A 26,818-nucleotide genomic window follows, 5' to 3' on the forward strand; every position below is an offset into this window, starting at 1 on the left:
GTTTTAACTAGGTGATGGCAGTGCACTGGGTGCTTCTCTCACAGAGCATATAATTGCATATAAGGCCCTTCCTGGTGTAGGTCTGAGTGATTTGAGGGAGTGCACCTCTAGAGCCTTTTGGGTGATTGGACCTGTCCTGGAGAGCATCATCCTTCTGAGCACTGGTCCTAATGCTGTGGCCTTTCAGATGGTTGAGAAGACCTGTTTATGTGACCTGGCCAGCAGAGGGGGGGGATAAGAAGTGATGCAGAGAGGTCACAAGGTGTCATACAACCCATGCGAGGATTCTGTTGTGGTGTGGCTATTGATTTATGTTTATTGTGATGCTATCTTATCTTTCAAACTTTTAAACTTTTTGACATGAGGAATTAACCCCTATTAGGATGCAGCAAGCAAGCGATGGTTGTTTTCATTGATTGTTAGTTACACTGCCTCCAAAATCCCATAAAAGTCCCAAGAAAATCTTTTGCTCAGAATGAATTGCATTATCACTTTCATTTCGGTTCTGCAAGAGCAGTTTTAATTTATTTATTTGAGAAAGAGAATAATTATTCACATTTCTTGCACATGAGTGAATGCCTGGCACAGTCGTTTAAATGTCAGAATCTTTACAAGCATTCATTCAGAGATTTTCTACACTGAAGAACAAAGGAAGGACAAAGGGATAAATAGTGTTTATTTAAAAGTAGCATATTTCTATCATGATGTTCATCTTTTTGTTCATTGTCTTATAGCCATTAGATTATCAAATATTGTTACTCAAATTTACCAAGTCATATTCTTGAGAAATAGCCTGCTCATTTTTTTCTATCTATTTAATCATCAGATGTTCTTTTGTATTTAGATGTGGCCTTAGCAGAATGATGTAGCACTTAGGGATGAAGATGCAGCCCAGCAGTCCAGCACTGGAGGCCAAGATGGAAAAGATCTGCACAGCCACCACGTACTTCCCCTTTGTGCTTAGGTAGGTGGGCACAAATGACACCCAAACACTGCAGAAGACTAGCATGCTGAAGGTGATCAACTTGGCTTCATTGAACGCACCAGGGAGATTCCGAGCCAGGAAAGCCACTGTGAAGCAGATAGCAGCCAGGAAACCCATGAACCCCAGGGCAACATAAAACATGGCAACAGAGCCTGCATTGCATTGCAGAACTATTTCTCCAGGTTGAGATTGCTTATCTGAAGTAGGAAATGGGGGAGAGACTCCCAACCAGATGGAACAAATTATAACTTGAACAATGGAAGAACAAAGGATGATTGAATTGGCTAAACTCTTTCCCAGCCATCTCCTCACTCTATTTCCTGGCTTTGTGGCCAAGAAGGCCAATACCACTGTGACCGTTTTGGCCAAGAGAGAAGACACGGCAACTGAGAAGATGATACTGAAAGCTGTTTGTTGGAGAAGGCAAGTGGCTCTGGTTGGTTGGCCAATGAACAGGAAGGAAATCAAGAAGGAACATAGGAGAGAGACCAGAAGGATGAAAGAGAGATCCCGATTGTTGGCTTTGACTATGGGAGTTTCTAGAAATTTGATGAAGATTCCTAATACAAGGCCGGTGGTTAAGGCCAAAAACATGGCAATGGCAGCCAGGATGATTCCCAAATCATCTTTGTAAGAGAGGAAATTGAACTTTTTAGGGATACATTGATCTCGATATTTATTGGGATGCTGATTTTCAGGACATCTAGTACATTGTTCTGCATCTGCAAAGACCAAGGGGAAGAAGAGTAACATTGGCCTGATTTATTCATACTGCTTGCTTCATAATATCTCATTGTAGTTTTGAATTTTCTGAAAATATAAAGGTAATCCAAAACCAGAAAAGCAAACTATGAAGGAGTCTATTTATTTAAACATCTGATGATGATGGGGGAAATTTCCTAAAAAAGGTGACATAGAAAGAAGACATTCATTGGAAGAAGATATGTTCCATCAATGGCTACTTATAGCAGGCGTCATATCTCTTCAGATATAGTCAAACTATTTACAAAACAACTACCATGTTTTCCCGAAAATAAGACAGGTCCTATTTTCTTTTGACCCCCGAAAAAGCACTTGGTCTTAATTTTGGGGAGGTATTATTTTTGAGGTGCAGGAGGCAGTGAGTGTGGTCGCCTCATGGCTGTTGCTGTGTTGCAATATTTTCAGGGAGGGCTTATTTTCAGAAGAGGGCTTGTTTTCCTGCAGATGCTCAAAAGCCCAATTGGACATTATCCGGGGAGGTCTTATTTTCAGGGAAACAGAGTACTGATCTGGAAAGTTGAAAAAAATATCTCCCTTTTGGTTTCTCTCCACTTCTCACTTTCCCCTCATCAACTTGATTCATCCTAAATCTACGTTAATTTGACTTTTTTGAGAGATATTTCACTACGTTGAAAAATCCTTTTTTAAAAAAAATATCATTCCTAATTTTCATTGCCTATTTCTCCTTTTTTATTTTTCAGTTTTGTGTGTCCAATCACACTTGGCCAATAAAGAATTATTCTATTCTATTCTATTCTATTCTATTTTCTATTCATCTAAAAATAATTAAAATAAAGCATGTTAATTAATAATTATTTTAAAGAGAACAAAAGAACCTCCAGCCAATAGTACAGTTATGCAATACAATTGGCATTATGAGATTTTTTTTAAAGACCTATATAAAGGAAACTGAAATCTAATGAGCAAATTAGAACAATTTGGACCATTGGCAGGCTTCAGAAATAATAAACAAAAGACCCAGATGTTGAAGTTACAAGATCAAACAGAATTAATGAATAACATGGATTTTGAGATTGAAAAAACGTAATATATTTCAGTATGTAATAAACATACACTCAAAATTTGTGAGTTTATGGTTATAAAACTTAAAACGTAAAACTTTTATGCATAGGAAGCATTTTATAGATGAGGAATGATAAGAAAAAATGGTAAACCAACCTACATGTACCAGAATTTTCTTAAAGGGATTGTAAAATGAAATCCAGAGGAGATTTCACAATAGAAGGATGTCGATATCTATGGTTTACTTATATACAACTAACAAAAAGTTTAAAGTGGCTAAAAGATTTTATGGTTTTGAACAAAGTAAGAATAAATGCGAAATAGAATTATGTACTAATGATAAACATGAAATTGAAAAATGAATACACTTTTGGTGAAATATGAGACAGAAAACAAGTGAAAGAATGTATGATAATATACAATAGAATAGAATTCTTTATTAGACACTGTGACTGAACACACAAGGAATTTGTCTGGTGTATATGCTCTCAGTGTATTTAAGAAGAATAAAATACATTAATCAAGAATAAAATGATTCAACTCTAAGTGATAGTCAAGATTACTAATAAGCTATCAAATCATATTAAGAAACAATTAAGAACAATATAAATTGAAAAATACGAGCAACATGGTTATAGTAATACGTTGGAAGAGATAGATACTAGTAAGGAAGAGAAGAAGAATAGCAATACAGTCTTAGTAAATTATTTGACAGTGTTGTGGGAATTAGTTGCTAAGCAGAGTGATGGCATTCAGGAAAAAACTGTCCTTGTGTCTAGTTGTTCTGGTGTGCAGTGCCCTATAGCGTCATTTTGAGGGTAAAAGTTGAAACAATTTATGTCCAGGATGTGAGGGGTCTGTAGATATTTTCACGGCCCCCTTTTTGACTCGTGCAGTATATAGGTCTTTAACGGAAGGCAGGTTGGTAGTAATTGTTTTTTCTCCAGTTCTGATTATCCTCTGAAGTCTGTGTCTGTCTTGTTTGGTTGCAGAACCAATCCAGACACTTATATAGGTGCATATGACAGAGTCAATAATGCCTCTGTATAACTGAATCAGCAGCTCCTTGGGCAGTTTGAGGTTTTTTGAGTTGGCACAGAAGGAATATTCTTTGTTGTGCTTTTTGGATGATGTTTTTTTATGTTAGGTGTCCATTTTAAGTCTTGAGATATGATAGAACCTAGAAACCTGAAGGACTCTACTATTGATACTGTCTCATCTAGCATTGTAAAAGGTAGTAGTATAAGAAGTGGTAGTATATAAGTTTTTACTGTAATATTCAAATGACCAATGGGAAAATAAGCCATTGAAAGGATTGAAATTTACATTATATTCTGTTGATTGACATTTGTCAGTCAATAGGAGTGCCGGTTTACTGATCAGGTACAACATATAGAACAGCTTGGAAGAATAAACCTGTGGTCTTAGTATATTTAATCTCAGGCTCTATTATTCCCCCCCAGATTCCTGGTGAATTTGATTGTGGATATTCAGCCAAACAAGGGAAATAAAGATCCAGCTTTAGAAAAACATTTTCTTGGACGCACTCACCTACCTTCCTTGGTGGAGATGGTTCCTTCTGCACAAATACGACAGTCGTAACAGCAGATGGGCTTCCCTTCCTGAGCCACCTTCATAAATCCAGGACGGCAACTTTCCACACATCTGGAAGGAGGCAGGGGCTGGGCAGAAGAGAGAGCATCAAGGCAAAGGAAATGAAAGACAGAATGAAATCATAGCCTACAATTTAATTCTAAACTAGGAATGGGCTTTCTTGGTCTGTTTAAATATTAAGAATAGGTTCGCACGAAATAACAAATCTATTAATAAAGGTACAGTACAATTCAATTATAAGTGTATTTATAAAAATTATATTGACTCCCAACTTTTTTGGTGCAGTAAAATACAAAATAAAACTTACATTACAATTCAATTATAAATATACAGTATCTATAATAAGAATAAGAGCCACTGTGGTGCAGTGGCTAGAATGCAGTACTGCAAGCTACTTCAGCTGCCTGCTGGCTGCCTGCAATTTGACAGTTCGATTCTCACCAGGCTCAAGGTTGACTCAGCCTTCCACCCTTCTGAGGTTGGTAAAATAAGGACCCAGATTGTTGGGGGTATAAACCGCTTAGAGAAGATTGTAAAGCACTATGAAGTGGTATATAAGTCTATGTGCTATTGCTATAAAAATTATACCAACTCCCAGTTTAACACCAGATAAGTTCATTTGGTGCAATACAAAATAAAATTTACAGCCACAACTTTTTATTTTTACAAACGTAGTAATTATTAGCCATTTCTATAACAACAAACTAATCTAATTAGCAAAACTCAATGTCAATCAATCAGAATAGAGCTGGAAGGGACCTTGGAGGTCTTCTAGCCCAACCCGCTTCTCAAGCAGTAGACTCTATGCCATTTCAGACAAGTGGCTGTCCAGTCTCTTCTTAAACACCTCCAGTGATGAAGCCCTTACAACTTCTGAAGGCAAGCTGTTGCACTGGTTAATTGTCCTCACTGTTAGGAAGTTTCTTCTCAATTCCAGGTGAGTTCTCCCCTTGATTAGTTTCCATCCATTGTTTCTTGTCCTGTCTTCTGGTGCTTTGGAAAATAAATTGATTCCCTCCTCTTTGTGGCAACCTCACAAATACTGGAATGCTGCTATCATGTCTCTCCTAGTCTTTGTTTTCTCTAGATTGCCAAACCCAAATCCTACAACTGTTCTTCATATGTTTTAGTCTCCAGCCCTTAATCAGTTGCTCTTCTTTGCACTTTCCCCAAAGTTTAACATCTTTTTTGATAGAAGGATGAGGTTACAAAAATTCAAAGAACCAGTTCCTGACAAATAATCTTAACTGAAGGATCTCATGTCCTTTGAGCAAAAAGACTCATCTAAACAATAAGAATAATTCAAGCGACTTCAAACCTATAACTGGAGGCAAGATGTCTCATGTAAATCTGGATTTTGGAGGAAGGAAAGAGCTGTCTGAGCATTCAGAGAGAATTTAGGAAATGTAATCAGCTCTACCTGATTGAGCCATTTGGGCCACACAATGGCCTGTTGGTTGATGCTGAGTTTGGGCTCCAGGGATTCCTGTCTGGAGAGATTCCCAAATTTTATACTGACAACTGAACCATTAGGAAACTTCAGCCAGTCCACAAGGTCAAAATCAGCTGCCAGCTCTCCATTCTCATTCACATACACTCGGTTCGTGGAAGAGTTGTAAAACTGGGTGGCTTGGAGAAAAGGGTGAAGCTTGAATAAGAAAGAAAACAGAAAAAGAAAGAAAGTTATTTCAACATGGTTCAAAATAGTTCATTCTCAGATTAATAAAATTGCAGGAGACAACTTCCAGGTTAAAAATGAAGAGATCCAGCACAAGAAATCCATTAAATAATAATTAAAATAATTCCTTGCTTCATTTAAGGACAGTGAGAAAGAAGAGAAAAAAAGGCTTAGCCGTAACATCTTTGAAGACATACTAAATCATTGTGTTGCTAGAATTTATCTGTCTCCCCACCCCATTTCTGTCTCTCATCTATCTTATCTTAACTTATCTTACCTTTTCTTTTTCTATCTATCTATCTATCTATCTATCTATCTATCTATCTATCTATCTATCTATCTATCTATCTATCTATCTATCTATCTATCTGTCATCTATCATCTCTCTCCCTCGCTCCCCTTCTTTGTCTCATCTATCTTATCTCTCATCTCTCTCTCTCATCTATCTTATCTCACAGACAGTCATCTATCTTTCTTATCTATCATATCTCACTCTTATATATCTTCTCTCTCTTATCTATCATCTCTCTCTCTCTCTCTCTCTTATCTCTGTGTCTCTCATCTATCTTATCTATCATCTCTCTCTCATTTATTGTCTCTCTCATCTATATCTATATCTATATCTATATCTATATCTATATCTATATCTACATCTATATCTATATCTATATCTATATCTATATCTATATCTATATCTATATCTATATCTATATCTATATCTATATCTATATCTATATCTATATCATCTATATCTATACCTATACCTATACCTATACCTATACCTATACCTATACCTATACCTATACCTATACCTATACCTCTATCTATCTATCTATCTATCTATCTATCTATCTATCTATCTATCTATCTATCTATCTATCTATCTATCTATCTATATCTCCATCCACCCATATCTATCTATATCATCTTTCTCTCTCTCCTCCCTCCTTCCCTCTCTCATCTATAATTTATCTAGCATTTATTTCACTAAGCTTAAAATGGATCCACTCATTGACCAAGTGTCTTATAATCCTACCCTGTATGAATAGGATTAAATCAACTAAAATATGACCAGGTGAAAACAGATATTACACCCACAAATTCAATGCAGTACCAGTAAAATGGTACTGTGTCGAGAAATCATAAATCTTAAATAAACTCATTCAGGGGAAGAACCTCTCTCATATCTCCTCCTCCTCAAAAGTCTGCAAAAACAATCAAGTTGAGTTGCTTTCCTATACCTTTGTAATATACAATATAAAGGCAGGGTCACCTTTTTGTGAGATGCTGTTCCAAAAAGGTGTGTGTGTGTGTGTGTGACCGAGAGGCACCACATTTCAGAACTATGGATGCTTGAAGAAAGAGAACATGGAGAGTCTAGGTAGCAGGCAGAAGTTCTAGGGAAAAGACAGCCTCAAAGACTTCCAACTCAAACATTTCCCCCCCAAAACTCTACATTAATCTGTGGGGGTCTCTGCATGGCACAGTATATGTTCAAAGTATGGGAAGGTTGGGGGAATAAAGGTGGAGTTGTCTGTATTTGGGAAAAAGAAATACCTGCCATGGCTTCAGCTTTTCAGTGTCCAATCTCTTCTTGTGCAACGCCATCATTCTCTTGGAGAGGGACAAATAAGCAGCATTTATGGAGCTTGCAACATTCCACACAGCACTGTAGATGTTGTAAGTGTCTAAAGTCAAGGTTCTTTCAACCACTCCTTGGGGCAGAATTTCAATTTCCTCTTTCTCCTGGCATCTGGTCCAGCCTTTCACAGCCAAAGGGTGCTTTGCATACGAACATAGAAAAGCATCATCTGCAAATCTCTTCATTAAAAAATAACTTTTTTCGAAATCATCGTATTTTGTTCTTTTCTCAGTCTGGATGAGAAAGGAAAAAATGCTATGGGTGTATTTGAAAGTTAGGGGAGTATATGTCATCTCAAAAGTGAGATCCCACAAAGCAGTTGTGACCCAGACTTTCCCGACACTGGGCTTTGTCAAGGATCCAAGAATATGTTGTACAATGTATACTCCCTCTGTGAAGGACAGAGCTTCGGCATAATAAAGGTATACATTGACCTGGCTCCACTGAAGGAAACCTATGGAATTAAGCTTCATTTTTTTGGTATCTAGTGAGATTGTTTGGGAGAAAACAACACAAATATTATTCTGGGTGAGCATTGGCTTAAAAGTTCGGATGAACTGTTCTCCATTGCTGGTGTCAGCAACAACAAGACCGATCAATGTCCATCTGAAATACTGAAGCAATAAGATAATCCCTGGGTACTGGACCCCTTCTTTGGGGACTGACTGGTAGAAAAAAGGAAAATAGGTCTTATCACTGAGTAATGGCGAAGCAAAAGCATAGCTGACCTGAAAAAATAAAGGCACTCATTTAATTTTGCATGAATTGACTGTCAAACTATGTACGACCTGAAAATTATAATGATTGTATGACGTTCTATGTTTGAGTAGACAAAATTCAAGACATGAATATAGGTTGTTCTCTCCCCCCCGCTCCCCATTACTTACTGGGAGAGAAAGCATATGAAAAGAAATCTTGGATCCCAAGGTGAACATGAGCCAAAAGTGTGATTCTAGTACACAAAGAAAATTCCACTGAGGTCCTGGGTGGCGTTAATGGATATGTAGTGGCAAGGTCAAGAGAAGGTATGGTTCCCTTTCATTCTGTTTGGTCAGAGGGCAGCTAAATATTGGACACTAAATTTTTGGAAGGACATTGACAAACTAGAGGAGAGCAAGTCAAGATGATAAAAGGCTGGAAACAGTTGAAGGTATTAGGTCTGTTAGCTTGGATGAAGAAGATTATAGGCACCATTGCATGAGGGACTGCCTATGGAAGACAGGGCAGAAGACAAAATAAGAAGCTTACAGTGGAGAAGATTTCAGCTGGATGTCCTAGTGTAGGAGCTGTCCAACTTTGGAAAAGGCCACCTCAGAAGGTAGTTGAGTCCTTTGCTAGAGATGTTTCAAGACAGCCTGAATGATTGTGTAGGGGATACTGGATTCCTGCACTGGATTACATAACCCCCTCAAATCTTTCCAATCCTCCAACTCTGTGACTCTTTGATTCTTACTGCCAAGAATGTCCATTGGTGGGATTGTTGTGGACTCTTCCCATCTCCCCATACTGGTCCCATCAGAGAAAGTGCTCTCCTCCAGCACAATGTCTAGATTGGGTTTCTGCTACATATTGGGATTGCTTCACTAGCCTGGATCACTGTGTCACTCTTGATTCTTCCATAGTCCCACTATTCCCCATTATTTCTAGAGGAAAAACTTCTTTCTTTGAAAATCCATTCAAAAACAAAACAAAAACCCAACAACTTTCAAACTTAGATTTTTTAGAATTATTTATTTGTCATTGCACAAAATATGTACATTTAGATTGGTTGAGCTCCCTCAATGAACCCCCATCCAAACACAAGAGAACTCACAGTGACGACAGAAAATCCCTAGCCCAATAAATCATATTAACAAACACCCAGTTGTATTGCATCAGTGTGAACAAGTTACACGTTATGCCAGCCCTGCAAGTCCATCGTACTACGTAGTTATGATGTTATTTCACATTCAGGAGTCTGACAGCCCACAGATAGAACTCAGCAACTAACTGCAAAGAAACATACTTGTGGGATTTTGTAGGTGCCCAGTGTGGTTGAAATCTGAATTGAGTATTCAGAGTCAGTCCCTTCGAGAACAACCAATGTACTTTTTGTCTTCCTGCAGCTGTAATTTGGGATGTTGGCCTTGCCAGCTGAAAGGAGATCCAGCAGAACAGCTGAAGTCATTCTTGGATCAAAATAATTGTCATGGATGGTATAGCCCAGGGTGATGTTGGGTAAGAGGAGGCGATTGTGGTTGACCTCTTGGATGGCAATCTGGAAAGACAGGAGCTTCCAGTACATCATGGATCCTTTCCTGAAATATATCATACTGTTAATTGGTTTTGAGGAGATTTGTAGATAATTTTAGAAGATCTAGAGAAGAGCATGGATACAACTAGGCATAAGACTGAACTCTGTTATTCTGAGGTGGCCTTGATCCACCTCCATGGAGACCAAGGCATTATGACATCTAGAAGGGCAAATGCAGTCACAGAATCAATCTCATTCTCAAGGCCAGCTCAAAAGTATAAAATGATGGCCACATCATCAGCTTTGCTTGAACACTTGCAGAGAGGGGGAAGCTCAGGTCTTTCCAAGGCTGGAGTTCAGCAGAATCACCCAGCAGAAGACCTTGCCATTCTCTCCAGCTGTGTGAAATGCCTGTCTCTATTTTGTCAGTTGCTTATTCCTGAACTCGTTGAACTCCGACTAGGACAGAAAGGTGTATAAAGCTCCAAGAAAAGGGCACAAACCCTTGAGGAACCCTTACAGAATTGCGGTGCTATTATTTCTCTCACAGCCAGAGTGACTTACAAGCCAACATCAGTCTTGGGAGCTCTCCTGAAGTTATAGGCTATAAATGGAGCGTAGGTTGCAGAAATGAGCCCCCCAACCAGATGGTCTCCTGGTCTGTAATGATTCCATGGATCTGCCCCATCCCTCTCCAAAGTCAAGAGGCATTTGACTTTCATCATCTCATAGGCCACCAAGGGCAGCTGCATCAGGAAGAGTAGTAGGAGGACCATCCTTGCTGGACCTGGAAGACTGACTGCTTTTGTTCTAATCAAAATGATCAGCCAATGACAATAGAAGGCACCTACCTTTTCCGAGACCGAGGTTTTGTTCACTTGGCTAAGAGGGATGGAACTTACTCAAGCCTTGGGTGAGAGTCAGAACACTGATGCAACCCCCTCCCCACCCGTCCAACTCCTCCCAGGGTCTCAGGAGCATCTGAGAGGGATTTATGTTTCTGACCTTTCTCACACAATCTCTTTGTGTTGTTCCTTAGTTTGTTGTTTATGTTGAGAGTTGGAAATGTCCCTACAGAGTAGATGGAAAAACATTAAATAAATCACTATCATTTTGTTGAAATCCTGCGCACAGCTCCAGTTTTTTCAATTATTCTATGTGTCAGCACTCAATTTAGAATTTGCAGGATGGGTACCAAAGAAGGAGAAATATCCAGAGAGATGCCACCACGTTTAATCAATCTTTTAAAAGTTTTATTAAGCAATTGCCCCAAAATACTCTACAACATCTGGAGGACATGACCTCAATCAGTAGGGCAAACCCCAACAGTGGGGAAGGTAAATGTTTCAGAAATTGACTCACAAGGAAGCTGGGAAAAAGGGGGAAATCCTACAGCCCTTTCCCCCATTCTCTCACACTTTGGAATAATCAATTCTGTTCAGGGATAATTAGCAATGGGAACTGTTGATATTAACACACATTGGGGAGAAAGAAATAAGCAAGCACACAATAGGAAATACAGAATCAAAATCAGAAAAGAATTGGAAGGGACCTTGGAGGTCTTCTAGGCCAACCCCCAGCTCAAGCAGGAGACCCTACACCATTTCAAGCAAGGGATTGTCTAGTCTCTTCTTAAAAACCTGCAGTGATGAAGCACCCACAACTTCTGAAGATGAGCTGGTTATTTGTTCTCACTGTTAGGAAGTTCCTCCTAGAAATTCAGGCATCATGAGTTTGGCATGGAACTGATGAAACCAATTTCCATGAATTTGAGAGAGAAAAACTTTTTTACCTTTTCCAAAAGTGGCTTTTTCACCACCACCCCCATAATATGAATCAGAGGCAATACAGACAGTGTGAAAAGTCTTTATTAAGGTGTGTTTGTGTGTCAAGTCTTTTTATAGGCTACAGAACTAAAGGCTACATACATTTGGTGTATGTGATACATCACAAGGCAACTAATCAAACAATAAATGGCATTGAAACAATATGACAATTGAATAATAGAAAACATTTGTTAGGTAAGCTCCCCGTTGGGAGAGCGAGTACGTTCAGCGAAGCGTTGTGAGAGTTGTGTTGGAAAACACACAAACCAGCATACAGAGACACTGTAGTTTAAATAGGCTTTTACTTTCGTGGAAATAGAGGTATCAGAGTCCATCAAACAGTCCAAGTCATACACGGATAAGACAGTCAGTCATCAATGTCTTTCAGTTAAGGGATAATCCAAATAACATAGTCCAGTATCATATAATCAGTTCAGTACTCAAAGTTTGCTAGCAGTTGCAAAACTTACAATAGCTCTCGGAACTTTCTAACACCCAGCTTCTAAAACACTCAGAGCAGATCAGCCCAGCATCTAACGAACAGAGAGCTAACAGTCATTCTGGCTCCCTCTTATGGCCGATTGAGGAAAACATCAACCAATCACATTTCACAGTATGATTTAAAGAAACAGGTACAACATTGTTACATGATTTATATATTGCCAACCCAACCGTTAGATTATATTCCTAACAACATTGATTACTGGTAATATTCCACAAGTGTCAAGCTTATGGGTTATATTAAGACAGAGGTGGTATTCAGCAGGTTCTGACCAGTTCTGGAGAACCAATAGTGGAAATTTTGAGTAGTTCGCAGAACCGGTAAATACCACCTCTGACTGGCCTCACCCCCATCTAATCTCTGCCTCCCAAGTCCCAGCTGATCTCCTGAAATGGGGATTTTGTAGTAACCTTTCCCTGGAGTGGGGAGGGAATGGAGATTTTACAGTATGCTTTGCCTGCCACGCCCACCAAGCCACGCCCACCAAGCCATGCCCACCAAGCCATGCCATATTTACTAAGCCACACCCACAGAACTGGTAGTAAAAATTTGAATCCCACCACTGTATCACCCACTTTTCCAGCTGAGCTTGTACCTTACATACAACACGCAAGTGTATTGAAGGACTTTCAGAATATGCTGCCTGTGGCTTAGTTGATGAAAAGGTTAGTTCTTGCACAGCAAATGAAATGGCATTGGCTCAAAAGAAAAATATGGTTTCCTAAAATGAGTGGGGAGTCCTTGGTGATCTCTGAGCTGGGTTGTTTTCTTGCAGATGTTTCATTACCCAAACTAAGTAACATCATGAGTGCTACCTAGTTATCTAGTTTGGTAATGAAACATCTGCAAGAAACAACCAAGCTCAGAGAGCACCATGAACGCCTCATTTCAATCTGATGTCAATTTTGAAAGGATCTGGCCTGTCACAGCAATTTTCACAGTTTTTCATCTTGTTACACTTTGTAGGGGAGAGCTTTGGAATACGAGACCAGACATCAACTACTTACCCTCTTGTGCGAACCAACGTCACCCCAACAGGTGCTGCCCAGAGACTGGAAGAGGTTACCAAGGAGATAGCAGAACACCTAATTGGACAGTGTGGCCTGTGGGAGGGAGGGAACTGTCTAATCTTTAATTACATTGAAAGCACAGGAAGCACAGCCAGAGCTGGTTTGTTTTTCAACTGTGCCAAAATGTTGTATGCAATAAAGCAGTTCTTTGAGAAAGCTAAGAGTTGTTGAATTAGTTGGGTTAATTACTTGGAACCTTGACACTTGAGGTACAAATATTCTCCTTTATTGCTTTCCTAAATTGAAAAATGAACCCTAGACAGCCATGCTAAAATGCTAATATCTTCATTAAAAATTTAATGGTGAAGGTTAAAATTCCAAGCAACGCTGCCAAACATAGAAACAATGGCAATTTGGCTTTAGCAGGAGATTACTTTAAAAGAAGCCAGCAAAAGAGTGTTTTCCTCGGAAAAGTAGCTAATGACGAATTGACAAATTGGGTGGGAATTGTACTCCAGACCATCCACCAGAATCAATTTGCTGCTTCACTTTTCAACATCAGTTGCTCCTTTGTATTCAAGTCTGGCCTTAGCAAAATGATGTAACACTTAGGGATGAAGATACAACTCAGGAGGCCAGCACTGGAGGCTAAGATGGAGAAGACTTGCACGATCACCATGAACTTCCCCTTTGTGCTCAGATAGGTGGGCACAAAGGACACCCAAACACTGCAGAAGACCAGCATGCTAAAGGTGATCAGCTTGGTTTCATTGAAGGCTCCTGGAAGATTCCTGGCCAGGAAAGCCACCATGAAGCAAATTGCAGCCAGAAAGCCCATATAACCAAGGGCAATATAAAACATGGCAGCAGAGCCTTCATTGCACTGCAGAACTATCTCTCTTGGCTGGGAATACATATCAGAATCAGGGAATGAAGGGAAGAGTCCTAACCAAGTGAAACAAATGACAACTTGGATACTGGAACAAGAAAGGATGATCGAGTTGGCCAGACTCTTGCCCAGCCATCTCCTCACTCTGTTTCCTGGCTTTGTGGCCAGGAAGGCCAGCACCACTGTGATAGTTTTGGCCAAAACAGTTGACACAGCAATTGAGAAGATAATGCTGAAAACGGCTTGTTGGAGAAGGCAGGTGGCTCTCCTTGGCCGTCCAATGAAGAGGAAGGAGGTCAGAAAGGAGAGCAGAAGGGATACCAGGAGGATATAGGAGAGATCCCGGTTGTTGGCTTTGATGATTGCAGTTTCTTGGAACTTAATGAATATTACCAAGACCAAAACTGTGGTGAAGATTAGGAATAGGGCAAAGGAAATAAGGATGATTCCGAAATGCTCTTGATGGGTCAAAAAGGTGACAATTTTGGGGATGCATTTAGTTCGAAGCTTGTTTTGATACTGGTCTTCTGGACATCTTCTGCAGTATTCTGCATCTGCAAAGGACAGATGTAACATCTACCATGAATCTATAGGATGGGGGTTAGATTTTGAAATCAGAAAACCCAACTCTTACTTTGTATGTGCATGTATCTGCCAGGGGAAAGGGAGGTGGACAGAAAAGGTTTATGAGTATGTGTGTGGATGTGCTTCTTTGCATTAGCAAGTGTCCAAAGATGATGAATTGAGAAAATGTAGCTAGATTAAGAAGGGGCAAAATTTGGGATGAGTTATTTTAATTTATCAAACATCCCCATTTCTCTCCTGCTCTTTTCCATCTTGGAAACCGTAGGAAGCCAAAGGGAAGAAGGACAACCATCTACATCATGCAAGAAGGTCTTCAATGGCCTAGAATTGGCCAGCCTGAATGAATTGGTATATTCTGGTTCACGCAAATTCAGCTTGATTTATATCACATCTCTTTAATTTTAGGATAACATTTAAATGCAATATAAATATTTATGGGATATTACTATTTATGGATTCAGTTTTTCCCACCCAATCCCAATGGTTAATTTGAAACTGATAAAGATCTTTGGTTTGACCTTCCCCTATAATAACTATAATGTGGAAAGATTCCTCTCTAGTTGCAATGTATTCCATGAAATAGCTATTCCACAGGAAACGCAGACCATCCCTTGTCTCCTCCATGACAGGACAAGAAGCAATGGATGGAAACTAATCAAGGATAGAAGCAACCTGGAATTAAGGAAAACCTTCCTAACAGTGAGGACAATTATTCACCGGAACAGCTTGCTTTCAGAAATTGTGTGCTTCATCATTGGAGGTTTTTAAAAAGAATAGAATAGAATAGGATAGGATAGGATAGAAAAGAAAAGAATAACAGAGTTGGAAGGCACCTTTGAGGTCTTCTAGTGTAGAGTTTCCTGTAGGCAGGAAACCCTAGACCACTTCAGACAAATGGTTATCCAACATCTTCTTAAAAATGTCCAGTGTTGGGACATTCACAACTTCTGGAGGCAAGTTGTTCCACTGATTAATTGTTCTAACTGTCAGGAAATTTCTCCTCACTTCTAAGTTGCTTCTCTCCTTGATAAGTTTCCACCCATTGCTTCTTGTTCTACCCTCAAGTGCTTTGGATAATAGTTTGACTCTCTATTCTTTGTGGCAGACCCCAAGAAATTGGTGCTATCATGTCTCCCCTAGTCCTTCTTTTCATTAAACTAGACATACCCAGTTCCTGCAACAGTTCTTTATATGTTTTAGCCTCCAGTCCCCTAATCATCTTTGTTGCTCTTATATGCACTCTTTCTACAGTCTCCACAATTTTTCACATTGTGGTGACCAAACTGAATGCAGTGTTCCAAGTATACCCTTGCCAGGGCATTATAAAGTGGTATTAACACTTCATGTGATCTTGATTCTATCTCTCTGTTTAGGCAGCCTAGAACTGTGTTGGCTTTTTGGGCAGCTGTGGCACACTGATGGCTCATATTTAAATGGTTGTCCACTAGGATTCCATGATCCCTCTCACAATTACTACTAATGAGCAAGGTACCACATATACTGTAACTGTGCAAATTGTCCAGAGACTGGACAATTTGTATGAAATTGTGTAGGGTTTCCTGCTTAAACAGGAGGTTGGATTAGACAACCCCCAAGGTCACTTCTAACTCTGTTATTGTGTTCTTCTTTTATCTTGGAGGAAGATGGATAGTCAGAAATGCTATCCCGAGTCCTTTCTGGAACTAGAAGATCCCAAGATGACCAACTAGATCCTGTGTGAGTTGGCTGTCATTCCCCTTGATGGATAACTTTACGGTATAGAAGCAATATCATACTTTTTGTCATGGTAAAGCAATACATTACTTCATGTAACTTCATCTGATCCTTTACTAAGCTACAGAAGCTTCTAGTTAGCTGCTTGGTTTCCTCTACATCTCACAATCTCATTCCAATGGATTCTGGCATTCTATTCACCCCTTGGTGAAACCAATTCTGAAACTTAACTACGTTCTCCCCATAATATCCAACTTTAAAACATTTTCATAGAAAAGATCTGTAGGAACCTTTACTCCATTTCCAAGAGCTGCTTGGAGTCCCATTCACCCACCTTCTTGAGTAGAAATGCTCCCTTCAGCACAGGGGTTGCAGTTGTAGCAGCAGATTGGTTTTCCTTCCTGGACCACCTTGAAGTATCCAGGTTGACAAGCCTCCACACATTGGGAGTAAGGCAAGGGCTGAAGGGAAATAAAAATGGGATTCAGAAGCATTTGCAAAAGCTATGGAGACATAGAGTCAGAAGGGGGTGAACAATACAGGTATGTACAAAATGGACTAGACATGGAATGTTCTGTTTCTCCTCCAAGCAATGGTATGGTGGCCATTCCATGGATGATCCAACAATTTCCCCATAAAGTTATTCTTAAAATTGGAAGCGGTTTGTGATAGGTAGATATGCTTCCATTTTGGAGGACTGACTCCAGAAGATGGCCTGAGCAACTCTTACAAAACCACAGCAGTTGGATCCTGAGGAGAAATGAGAATTCTGGAATTCTCTAGCATGTTAGATTTCACCATTCTCTTCAGTGGTGAGTTTCAAAAATTGTTTGAACCTACTCTGTGGGTGTGGTCTCCTTTGTGGGAGTGGCCTGCCACCCATGTGACCGGATGGGAGTGGCTTGCTGCCCATGTGACCAGATATGAAGATGCCGACGACACTTGTCAGAACCACCTTAAATTACCTCACAGAGAACACTGGCATGCATAAGAATATGATGTAAACTTCTTTTTAAAAGGCATCTTTGGTTTGCGTTAAAACAACTTCAACACACACAATGTTCTGATTGCACCACTAACGCAGTAGTTATCCTTACCTTTCACAGAGGCCCTGAGTTTTATAAATATGAACATGATAGTGTAGAATAATCATATCCAAGGACCAGTGGTGGGTTTCAAAATTTTTTGGAACCTCTTCTGTAGTTGTGGCCTGCTTTCCGGGTCCACTGATGGAACCTCTTCTAACCGGTTTGGTAGATTTGACGAACTGGTTCTACCGAATAGGTGCGAACTGGTAGGAACCCCACCTCTGCTTCTCTTCTACCAAATGTCTGGCCATGTTGTCAACTTGAATTTATTCATGGTGATTTTACTTCTCTTAAAATCCTGTCTCTGGTTCTTGCCACCATCATGTCATTTCCCTCTGTCTCCTTAGGATAGAAGCAGGGGTGGTTTGCTGCCAGTTTTACTACCGATTCATAACCACATGTATGCGCCAGACACACGCTGAATGTGCGCACGCTGTTCAATGTAAATTGTTCTGCACGCATGCCCAGAACTAGTTCCAGTGAACTGCGCATGCACAGTCCCCAAAATCCAACATGGCGGCGACATCAGTGGCAACGAAGGAACCGTTTTGGGGTTGCTGGGTTGGGTTGCTGCCGGTTCTGCGACCCAGGCTAGAATTCCACTAAAGGTTTGCCGAACCGGCAGCAACTCACCTCTGGTCAGAAGCCTTCTATATTCCACAGAATATCTTCATTGCTCATGCTAAATTAAAAGACCACAAGTCCAAAGCCATATATGAAAGCAATCAGTCTAAGGTTGGGAAGGGCGGGGACAATTACTGAGATAACAGATAAAACCAACAAGAGAAGAGATCTTTGTCCCTACCTGGCTGAGCCATTGGGACTTCATGATGGTCTCCTTATTGATGCTGAATTTGATTCCTGCAGAATCTTCTCTTGCTAAACTCCCAAATTTCACTCTATTGGTTGACTTATTGGAAAACCACACCCAACTCACAATGTCGAAGTCAGCCATCAAATCTTTGTTCCCATCCAAATATATTCCTTCCATGGTATTATTGTAGATCTGGGGGTTCTTCAGAGAACGGTGGAGCTACAGTATGATGAAAGGAAGTTTTTAGATAGATGGATCAGGTAAATCAAGTCAATTTATAGAAATGTGAGGAATTTCGCTTTCTGAATTGTAGCCTATTCTCTTACAACATGGGTGTCAAACTTGATCTCATTGAGGGCTGCATCAGGGTTGTGTTTCACTTTTGGGGGGGGCAGGGAGTGTGTGGCTAGAGTGTGTGTGGCCAGCTCAACATCACTCATGTTGGGGAAACACCTGTGGCGCCCAAGCACTCTGCCAACAAAAATGGGCTTCTGAGCTCCGTTTTTGGCTGTGAAGGCTTCCTGCAACCTTCTGCCAGCTAAAATGGCATCCTGCAACCCTCTGCCATCAAAGGCCTTCTAATAGCATGGGAGAGAAATTTTGGCTATGAGATTGAAATGGGTAAATGGTGAGATCTATGGAGTAAGACTATAAAACGTACGATATCTACAGCGTTTAAAGAAAATATATACAAGATGGTTTATAGATGGCACTTTCCCCCAACGAGGTTAGCCAAAATGTTTCCTGGGTTATCCCCACTGTGTTGGAAATGTGGAAGAAGGGATGGCACATTCTACCATATTTGGTGGTCCTGTATTGAAGCCACGAAATACTGGAGAAGGATTCAAAACTGGCTAAGACAGGTTACCGGGACAAGTATGGAATGGAAACCCAAGACTTTTTTTTACTAAGCATAAAACCAGAAAACATGAGTAAATCTATATGGTATTTGAGCCTACATATAATTGTGGCCGCAAAAATAACCTATGCGCAATTTTGGAAATCTATTACCATACCATTGGAAGATGTCATAATTAAAAAGATTTATGAGTGTACAGAAATGAACAGAATGACGGGTTGGCTGAGGGACAAAGGAGAAACGGAACATTATCTTAGCTGGAACCTATGGTATATGTGGGCGACAAAGAGAACAGCAGGGACTTAAAACGGGGAAAGTTAAATAGCAGCTGTTAACAATGGGAACTAAAAGTGAACGTGGGTATTGTAATAGATCCCTGAATTTTGTAACAAGAAGATGCTGGTTAGAGACTAAACAATGAGGAAGAAAAAAATGTTGGGCTGTGAATGACTGTCACTGGGGGGGGGAGGGGAGGGAGGGGAGGGTTTGTATGTTTAAAGCTGTATTTGTATGTCTTATTTAAAAATGTATAACCAATAAAGACTATTTTAAAAAAAGATGGAGTGTGGGAGGGCTATCCATATGAGCACCGCCCCCTAGAGTTGGAAACAACAAGCACATTTGAGCGAGGGGAACCTTTACCTTCACCTTAACTGCAAATATCATGACTAAACTTCAGCTTAAAATCTTTAACATTAGCAATATGCATGAAACGTCAAAGAGAATACCTGCCATGGCTGGATCTTTTGAACCTCCATCCTGCTTTTTCTTTGCATCCTTGTCCTCTGGGATTGAGATGAATAGATCCCATTTAAGGCCTGTGCCACAATCTGGATGGCATTGTAAATTAAGAAGTTATCTAGAGAGAAGGTCTTTTCAATCTTCTCTTGAGGCAGAGTCCCAACGTTCTCTTTCTCTATACATCTTGCCCAGCCTTTCACAGAAAAGGTAGGCTTTTCATAAGAACAATGAAATTTTGCATTCAAAAATTTCCTGGTAAGAACATAGATATATTTTAAGTCATCAAATGTGGTCCTTTTGCTTGTCTGGATAAGAAAAGAAAAAATACTATGGGGGTATATGAAAGACACATCGCTAAATGATAACTCGAGGGTGAGATCCCACAAAGCGGTTATAATCCAAAGTTTGCCTACAACAGGTTTTGTCAAGGACTTCAGTATAGATTCTAAAAAAATTGCTCCCTCACTAAATGTAAACTCTGTGTAGTATACAAATACATTGATTTGTCTCCATGCGTTGAAAACAGAAGCCATATACTTGAAGTTCTCAGCATTCATTAATTTTTCACAAACGATTTGTGAAAAAACAGCACAAATGCCATTCTGAGCCAGCACAGGAATGAAGGTCCTAATGAAATGCTCTCCATTGTCAGTGGCTGCAGCAAAGACTCCAATGAATGTCCACCAAAAATACAATAGCAGTTTAATAATTCCTAAGTTCTGAGCACCTTCTTTGGGAACAGTTCGGTAGAAAAAGGGTATGTGAGTTTTCTCGCTCAGGAATGGAGAAATGAAAGTGTAGCTGATCTGGAGAAACAAAAAACCCAAAACAATAGGAGGCTTGCATTTTATTTTAGGTTTTTGGAAAGTCAAACTATTAGATGCTGAAGAGATAGTTTCAGATGTTAGTTGGTGGACAGAAGATTCCACCTGACCTTGGTGGACATAAATTGGGAACAGGAATGCAGAGAATGTAGACAAGCAACTATCTATGGAGGTTCTGAGTCATCCAGGTCATGATTGTCCCAAAGGTGCTTTTTAAAGAGGCAACTGGACTTTCTGGTTTTTCTTTGAGGACATTTCACTTCTCATCCAAGAATCTTCTTCATCTCTGGCTGGATGGTGGGGAATGGAAGGATTTATATTCCTTGCTGACAGCTGGTTGTTAGCACTCTACAAGAGTCCTTGAGGCCAAGTATTATCAAGGTCACCCGAGTAGTGCAAAGGGGTGTGGAACCTTCTTGGAACTGTTGAAAGGACTGTGTTGAAGACAGGAGATAGATGATATCATGTCCTTCCCGCTCTGATGAGAGAAGGCTGTTCACTTTTGACATAAATCATGGCCTCTTTGACCCCTCTTTCAAATCAGTGGTCCTCTCTGTCCAAAATGTGAACTTTGCTGTCTTCAAACCCATCAGGATAAGATTCAGCAATCCATCTGCATTTAAAAGACAAAGGCTACACTTTTGAAGAGAGCAAAGTCCACATTTTGGACAGATAGGACTGCTGGTTTGAAAGAGAGGTCAAAGAGTCTGTCTATGTCAAAATTGAACAGTCCTCTCTCTACAGAGTGGGAAGGATATGACATCATCTATCTCCAGTCTAAAACACAGTCCTTTCAGCAGTTCCAAGAAGACTCCACACCCATTTGCACTACTCAGGTGGCTCTGAGGACACAGACAAACCTCCAAGTGGCCTCAATGACCCTCTAAAAGGATGCAAATGACCAGTTCTGTCTGCAAAGAATATAAATGCTTCCATTCCTCACCATCCAGTCAGAGCTGAAGAAGCTTCTTGGACGAGAAGCAAAATGTCTTCAAAGGAAAACCAGAAAGTATAGCTGCCTCTTGAAAAAGCACCTTTGGGATAGACAAGCAACTGACATCAAGGGGCAGTTAAAGTTAAAAAGAAATTCAAATCTCTGCAGGATCCAATTTGAGTCGGTCATTGGGACCAAAGTTTTATTCCTCTTCCAAGCTTTTGGGCTCAGGTTGGATTCCATTGTCAGGGAGCATCTCTCTCTCCAAAGTAGCTGCACTGGACTGTTCCATGTGTTATATTTATATGGTTCCTGGTTGTGCATAGTTGCTGAATTAACATGTGTAGTTGTTTAGTTAACCTGTGTAATTGTTTAGTTAGCAACAAACAGCCACACACAACTAGGAACCATATAATACAACACATAGAACAGCCCAGATCCTGGTTGTGTGTAGAGTTGTTAACTAAACAATTATACACAACCAGAAACCATATAAATACAACACATTGAACAGCTTGGTGCACAATTCTGGAGAGAAGAGAGAGAGAGAGAGAGAGAGAGAGAGAGAGAGAGAGAGAGAGAGAGAGAGAGAGAGAGAGAGAGAGAAGTTCCTTGATGATGGGCTCCAGAGCAAGCCCAGAAGCTTCGAAAAAGAATATATCTGTGGACCTGGTGACCGACCCAGATTGGATCTTGCAACATTATCATGGGACATGTGTATTCATTCACAATCCAAATATATTTTTCTGGACAGTCGATGCTTCCAGAGTACCTGACTAGCTTGAGAACTGAGCAGGTATACATTCTGAACTATCATTTTTGCTCATTGATAACTGTTAATTATAGCTGTTTCTATGTTTGCTCTTGTTCTTTTGCCCCGATCCTAATGGGGCTCAAGGTTGACTCACCATTCCATCCTTCCAAGGTTGGTAAAATGAGGACCAAGGTTGGGAGCAATATACTGACTCTGTAAATTGTTTAGAGTGGGATATACAGCACTGTGCTGTCTAAGTGCTATTAAACTGTCCCAAAGATTTCTAAGGAGGAAGCCTCCTTGAAGTCCTCTGGAGTAAACTTAGAGAGCCATTTGCCTGCTGTATACCTGTGGCATTTTGTAGATGCCCAACATGGCAGAAATGAGGATGGATATGTCAGAGTTGGCCTCTTCCATGAGAACCAGCATGTTTCTCTTCCTTCCACAACTGTAGTTGGGAACATTGGCCTCTCCAATCGACAGCAAATCCAACAGACCATCCAAAGTCATTCTTCTATTGGAAAAGTTGTCATGGAGGTTGTAGCCCAAGGTGAAGTTGGGTAAAATGAGGGGATCTTTATTGATTTCCTCTATGGCAAAAAGAAAGGACAGAATTTTCCAGTACATCATATTTGGTTTCCTGAAAAGATACGTGGATCATGCCATGATACCTTCACTGAAAATAATCGACTTCATGTGTGCTATAGTGATTCCATATCTTTGTCCCCAAAGGTCCTCTTATCTACTTATTATTATTAAATTTATTTGTTGCCTATCTTGCCATGGGGCTATTCAGTCTAGGCAAATCACAGCCATAAAAAAATGAAATAAAAAGGAAGTTTAAACAAAGCTAAAGTAAAACAGAACAATAAAATAATAGAGAGAGAAAAGAACAAAGAAAAAGAAAATAAAGAAAATACACCAATGCTTGGACAGTTTGAAAGCCAAAACACAGTAATTTCAGATAAGCTGTACATTGTTGTCACTTTCATATAAAACATTTGCTAGACCAATTCTTGAATACAGCTCATCTGGCTGGAACCCGACATTAATACAATTGAGTGAGTCAGGAGATATTTTATGAGAAGAGTCCTCCATTCCTCTACCCACAATAAAATACCTTATGTCACGAGACTTGAAATTTTGGGCTTAGACAACTTAGAACTATGCCACCTTCGGTCTGACCTAAGCATAGTACATACAATTATCTGCTATAATGTCCTACCTGTCAATGACTCCTTCAGCTTCAACCCCAACAATACACGAGCACACAATAGATACAAACTTAAGGTAAACCGCTTCAAACGCGATTGCAGAAAATACGACTTCAGCAACAGAGTGGTCAACACCTGGAATGCATCACCTGACTCTGTGGTTTCTTCCCCAAACCCCCAAAACTTTCACCTTTGACTGTCTACTGTTGACCTCACCCCATTCCTAAGAAGTCTGTAAGGGGCATGCATAAGTGCACCAATGTGCCTACTGTCCCTGTCCTAATGTTCCCTTTTATTCATATCCATTTGATGTTTTCATACTCATGTTTATATTTATCCATTATCTAATACATGCTTGATGAAATAAATAAATAAAAATAAAATAAAATAAAATAAATATACTTCAGACAGAGAAGTTGAAAAATATCAGAGGAAAAAGTATTGGCAAACCATGTATGTATGTATGTATGTATGTATGTATGTATGTATGTATGTATGTATGTATATGTGTGTGTGTGTGTGTGTTTGTGTGTATGAATGTGTATATGTGCATGAGATAGGGCAGAAAAGACACAATTTACAAATTGAACAGAAGCACCAATTCTTCCAGTTTTCCCTTGAGTGAATGGTCCTGATGTCTGATTGCTTGGCTGCTGATGTTTTTTTTTGGATTTGCAGATACTGTCCTTCTGGAAGATCAGCCTTTTCTCTCGGCTGGAACTAACCAGTTAGAGCCTTCTGTCCTTTTGTTTGAGGGATATGTTGAAACCATGACCATGAACTCCCAAGCTAATCACCTTGAAAGATCAAAGCAGGTTGTCTATGCAGAGATCAGTTAGACATAAGGATGCTGAATATTAATGCTTGCTTTTGTTTTATCAGCTGAATGTGCTTTTTCATAGTGTTTGTATAGACATGTATTAAAATCCAACCCTCCTTTTGATTTTTCTCAAAAACAACATAAGAATAGAATAGAGTAGAAGAGAAGAGAACAGAACAGAATAGAACTTCAATAACAGAGTTGGAAGGAACCTTGGATTTCTTCTAGTCCAATCTCCTGTTCAGGCAGGGAACCTTATACCATTTCAGACAAGTGGTTGTCCAATCTCTCCTTGTGTTGGAACATTCACAACTTCTGAAGGCAAGTTATTCCACTGATTAATTGTTCTGTCAGGAAATTTCTCTTTAAATCTAAGTTGCTTCTCTCCTTGATTAATTTCCACCCATTGCTTCTTGTCCTGCCCTCAGGTACTTTGGAGAATAGCTTCCCCCCCTCTTTTTTGGGGCAGCCCCTCAAACTGTGGAAGATTGCTATCTTATCACCCCTAGCCCTGCTTTTCATTAAAGCAGACATACCCAATTCCAGCAACCATTCTTTATATGTTTAATAATATAATATCATTCAGTGTTCCGTGACTTACTGAGAAGGTTTTTTAGAAGGATTCAACCTGAAACTGAGATCCTCATTTTGTCGAATATTTGTTGCAGGGAAGACGCCACTGATAATATGGTCTCCTGACCCATAAAAATTGAGTGGGTCTCTTGTATCCCTTTCCAAGGTCAAGACGCACTTGGTGCTGAGCATCCCACAGACTGCCTGGGGCAACAAGAGCTCCATCAGAAGCAGAAGCAATGGCTCCATTTTTGGTTTAACAGAAATAAGCCCCTGTTTTGCATCTGATCTTAGAATCAGCAAAGTAGATGGAAAACCCAGTTGAGGACTTGAAAGCAAATTGCAGCAAGACTTGGTTTCAATTGCTTCTCTGATACGACATGAAGTCCAGAGAGGGCTTCCAAAATGATGGGCCAACACAGCAGCAGAGCTCCTGCTGCCTGTGAAGCTCAGCCCAGCTTCCTAAGGGCACAAGACAATTTATACACCAACTGTCCTGACACCAGGTATTTCTGTGTTGCTCCTGAGTCTGGTGAATTTCTCCAGAGAATTTCCAGGGGGAAAAAATCCCTTGACATTTAGCAAGAAAAAAATATCACTCTTAATCAGAGGTGAAATCTAACCCCCCCACCAGTTCTGTGGGTGTGGCTTAGTGTGTGTGTGTGTGTCATGTGACTGGGTGGGAGTGGCCATTTTTTTTTACCTTCAGCTATTTTTTTAGCTTTTTAAAGCATTTTCCCCCTGCCGGAATCGGTAGGGGAAAAATGCTTTAAAAAGCTTAAAAATAGCTTCTGACGATTGTGTGGCTCAGCTGTGAGCTGCACGATTGTTGGAAGCTTTTTAAAGAACTTTTAAAAGCATTTCCCCTCTGCCAGTTTGCCCAAAAGCTTCCAACAATCGCATGGCTCATAGCTGAGCTGCATGATCCTTGGAAGCTATTTTTTTTTATTACCGGTTTGCAGAACCAAGGAAAATCGTCCCTACTGGTTCAGCTGAACCAGACTGAATCAGGAGGATTTCACCCCTGCTCTAAATTCTAATAAGGGGTCCTTGGTGCTCTCTGAGCTTGGTTATTTTCTTGTAGACATGTCATTATCCAAACTAGGTAACATCGTCAGTGTTGCAAAATCTCTGCATTAATGTAGACAGGAAGTTATTGGTTGATTCAAGCAGAAAAGACACCAACATCAATCAGGACTCCAACACATCATAATAGGGAGTGAAATTTGCTGCCACAGTGATCAAGCTACCATGTTTTCCCAAAAATAGGACCCTCTGTTATATATATTTGCCACCATAAAAGGCACCAGGTCTTATTTTGGGGGGGATGTCTTCCACTGACTCACCTTGTGATGGTGGCATCGACAGCCTGCTGCCAGCCCACTTCTACAGCCGCTTGTTGCCACCTGTGCACGTTGCTCCTGGCCTCCATTTCGCTGTCAGAGGCCAAGGGCTCCTGCAGGGCAGGGCTGTGAGTACCACCGTCGCAGTCGAGAAATGAGGTCCAGCTTGATCATCACTGAATCATCAGGAAAGGCCTCTGCAGCCAATAGAAGAGCTCCGGATTTATCTGGAGGGCCTCTGATGACAAAATGGAGGCCGGGGGTGGGGTGGGGGTGGGGGTGTGGTGAAGCGTGTGTCAATCCAGACCTCGTTTCTTGACTGAAGAGACCTTTCCAGAAGGCCTCTGACAACAAAACAAGGCCGGCAGATGCCATGTGTGTCAATCTGGAGC

At 40.3% G+C, this 26,818-nt stretch overlaps 2 protein-coding genes across 2 annotated transcripts; both read right to left on the reverse strand.

Moving 5' to 3' along the window:
* Window positions 1-731: 731 nt before the first annotated feature.
* On the reverse strand, window positions 732-9,988 carry LOC148047150 (vomeronasal type-2 receptor 26-like). The gene is made up of 5 exons (XM_087707964.1): window positions 9,710-9,988; window positions 7,620-8,432; window positions 5,805-6,032; window positions 4,326-4,452; window positions 732-1,707 (listed from the first exon to the last, which is right to left on the reverse strand). The coding sequence occupies exons 1-5, from the start codon at window positions 9,986-9,988 to the stop codon at window positions 812-814; spliced, it is 2,343 nt and encodes a 780-aa protein (XP_087564090.1). The 3' UTR covers window positions 732-811.
* A 3,819-nt stretch (window positions 9,989-13,807) lies between these two features.
* Window positions 13,808-26,515, reverse strand: LOC148047151 (vomeronasal type-2 receptor 26-like). Its single transcript, XM_087707966.1, has 7 exons — window positions 26,430-26,515; window positions 25,112-25,372; window positions 22,825-23,116; window positions 20,537-20,770; window positions 18,356-18,583; window positions 16,797-16,923; window positions 13,808-14,718 (listed from the first exon to the last, which is right to left on the reverse strand). The coding sequence occupies exons 1-7, from the start codon at window positions 26,513-26,515 to the stop codon at window positions 13,808-13,810; spliced, it is 2,139 nt and encodes a 712-aa protein (XP_087564092.1).
* Between the last annotated feature and the right edge of the window lie 303 nt (window positions 26,516-26,818).

This window comes from Thamnophis sirtalis, unplaced genomic scaffold (assembly GCF_051295495.1).
Source record: "Thamnophis sirtalis isolate CommonGarterSnake01/CBP01778 unplaced genomic scaffold, rThaSir2_p1.2 scaffold_3, whole genome shotgun sequence".
NCBI lineage: Eukaryota > Metazoa > Chordata > Lepidosauria > Squamata > Natricidae > Thamnophis > Thamnophis sirtalis.

Excerpts from the sequence above, each read along its gene's own strand:
- LOC148047150 (XM_087707964.1), bottom strand. The coding sequence starts at position 9,988 with ATGTACTGGAAGCTCCTGTCTTTCCAGATTGCCATCCAAGAGGTCAAC. Across the intron at positions 8,433-9,709 it reads GCACCTACAAAATCCCACAA|GTCAGCTATGCTTTTGCTTC; the intron begins GTATGTTTCTTT and ends TTATTTTTTCAG. Across the intron at positions 6,033-7,619 it reads AAAAGCTGAAGCCATGGCAG|CTTCACCCTTTTCTCCAAGC; the intron begins GTATTTCTTTTT and ends TTCTTATTCAAG.
- LOC148047151 (XM_087707966.1), bottom strand. The coding sequence starts at position 26,515 with ATGGAGGCCAGGAGCAACGTGCACAGGTGGCAACAAGCGGCTGTAGAA. Across the intron at positions 25,373-26,429 it reads GTCGATGCCACCATCACAAG|ATCAGATGCAAAACAGGGGC; the intron begins GTGAGTCAGTGG and ends GCTGATTCTAAG. Across the intron at positions 16,924-18,355 it reads AGTCCCAATGGCTCAGCCAG|CCCTTGCCTTACTCCCAATG; the intron begins GTAGGGACAAAG and ends ATTTCCCTTCAG.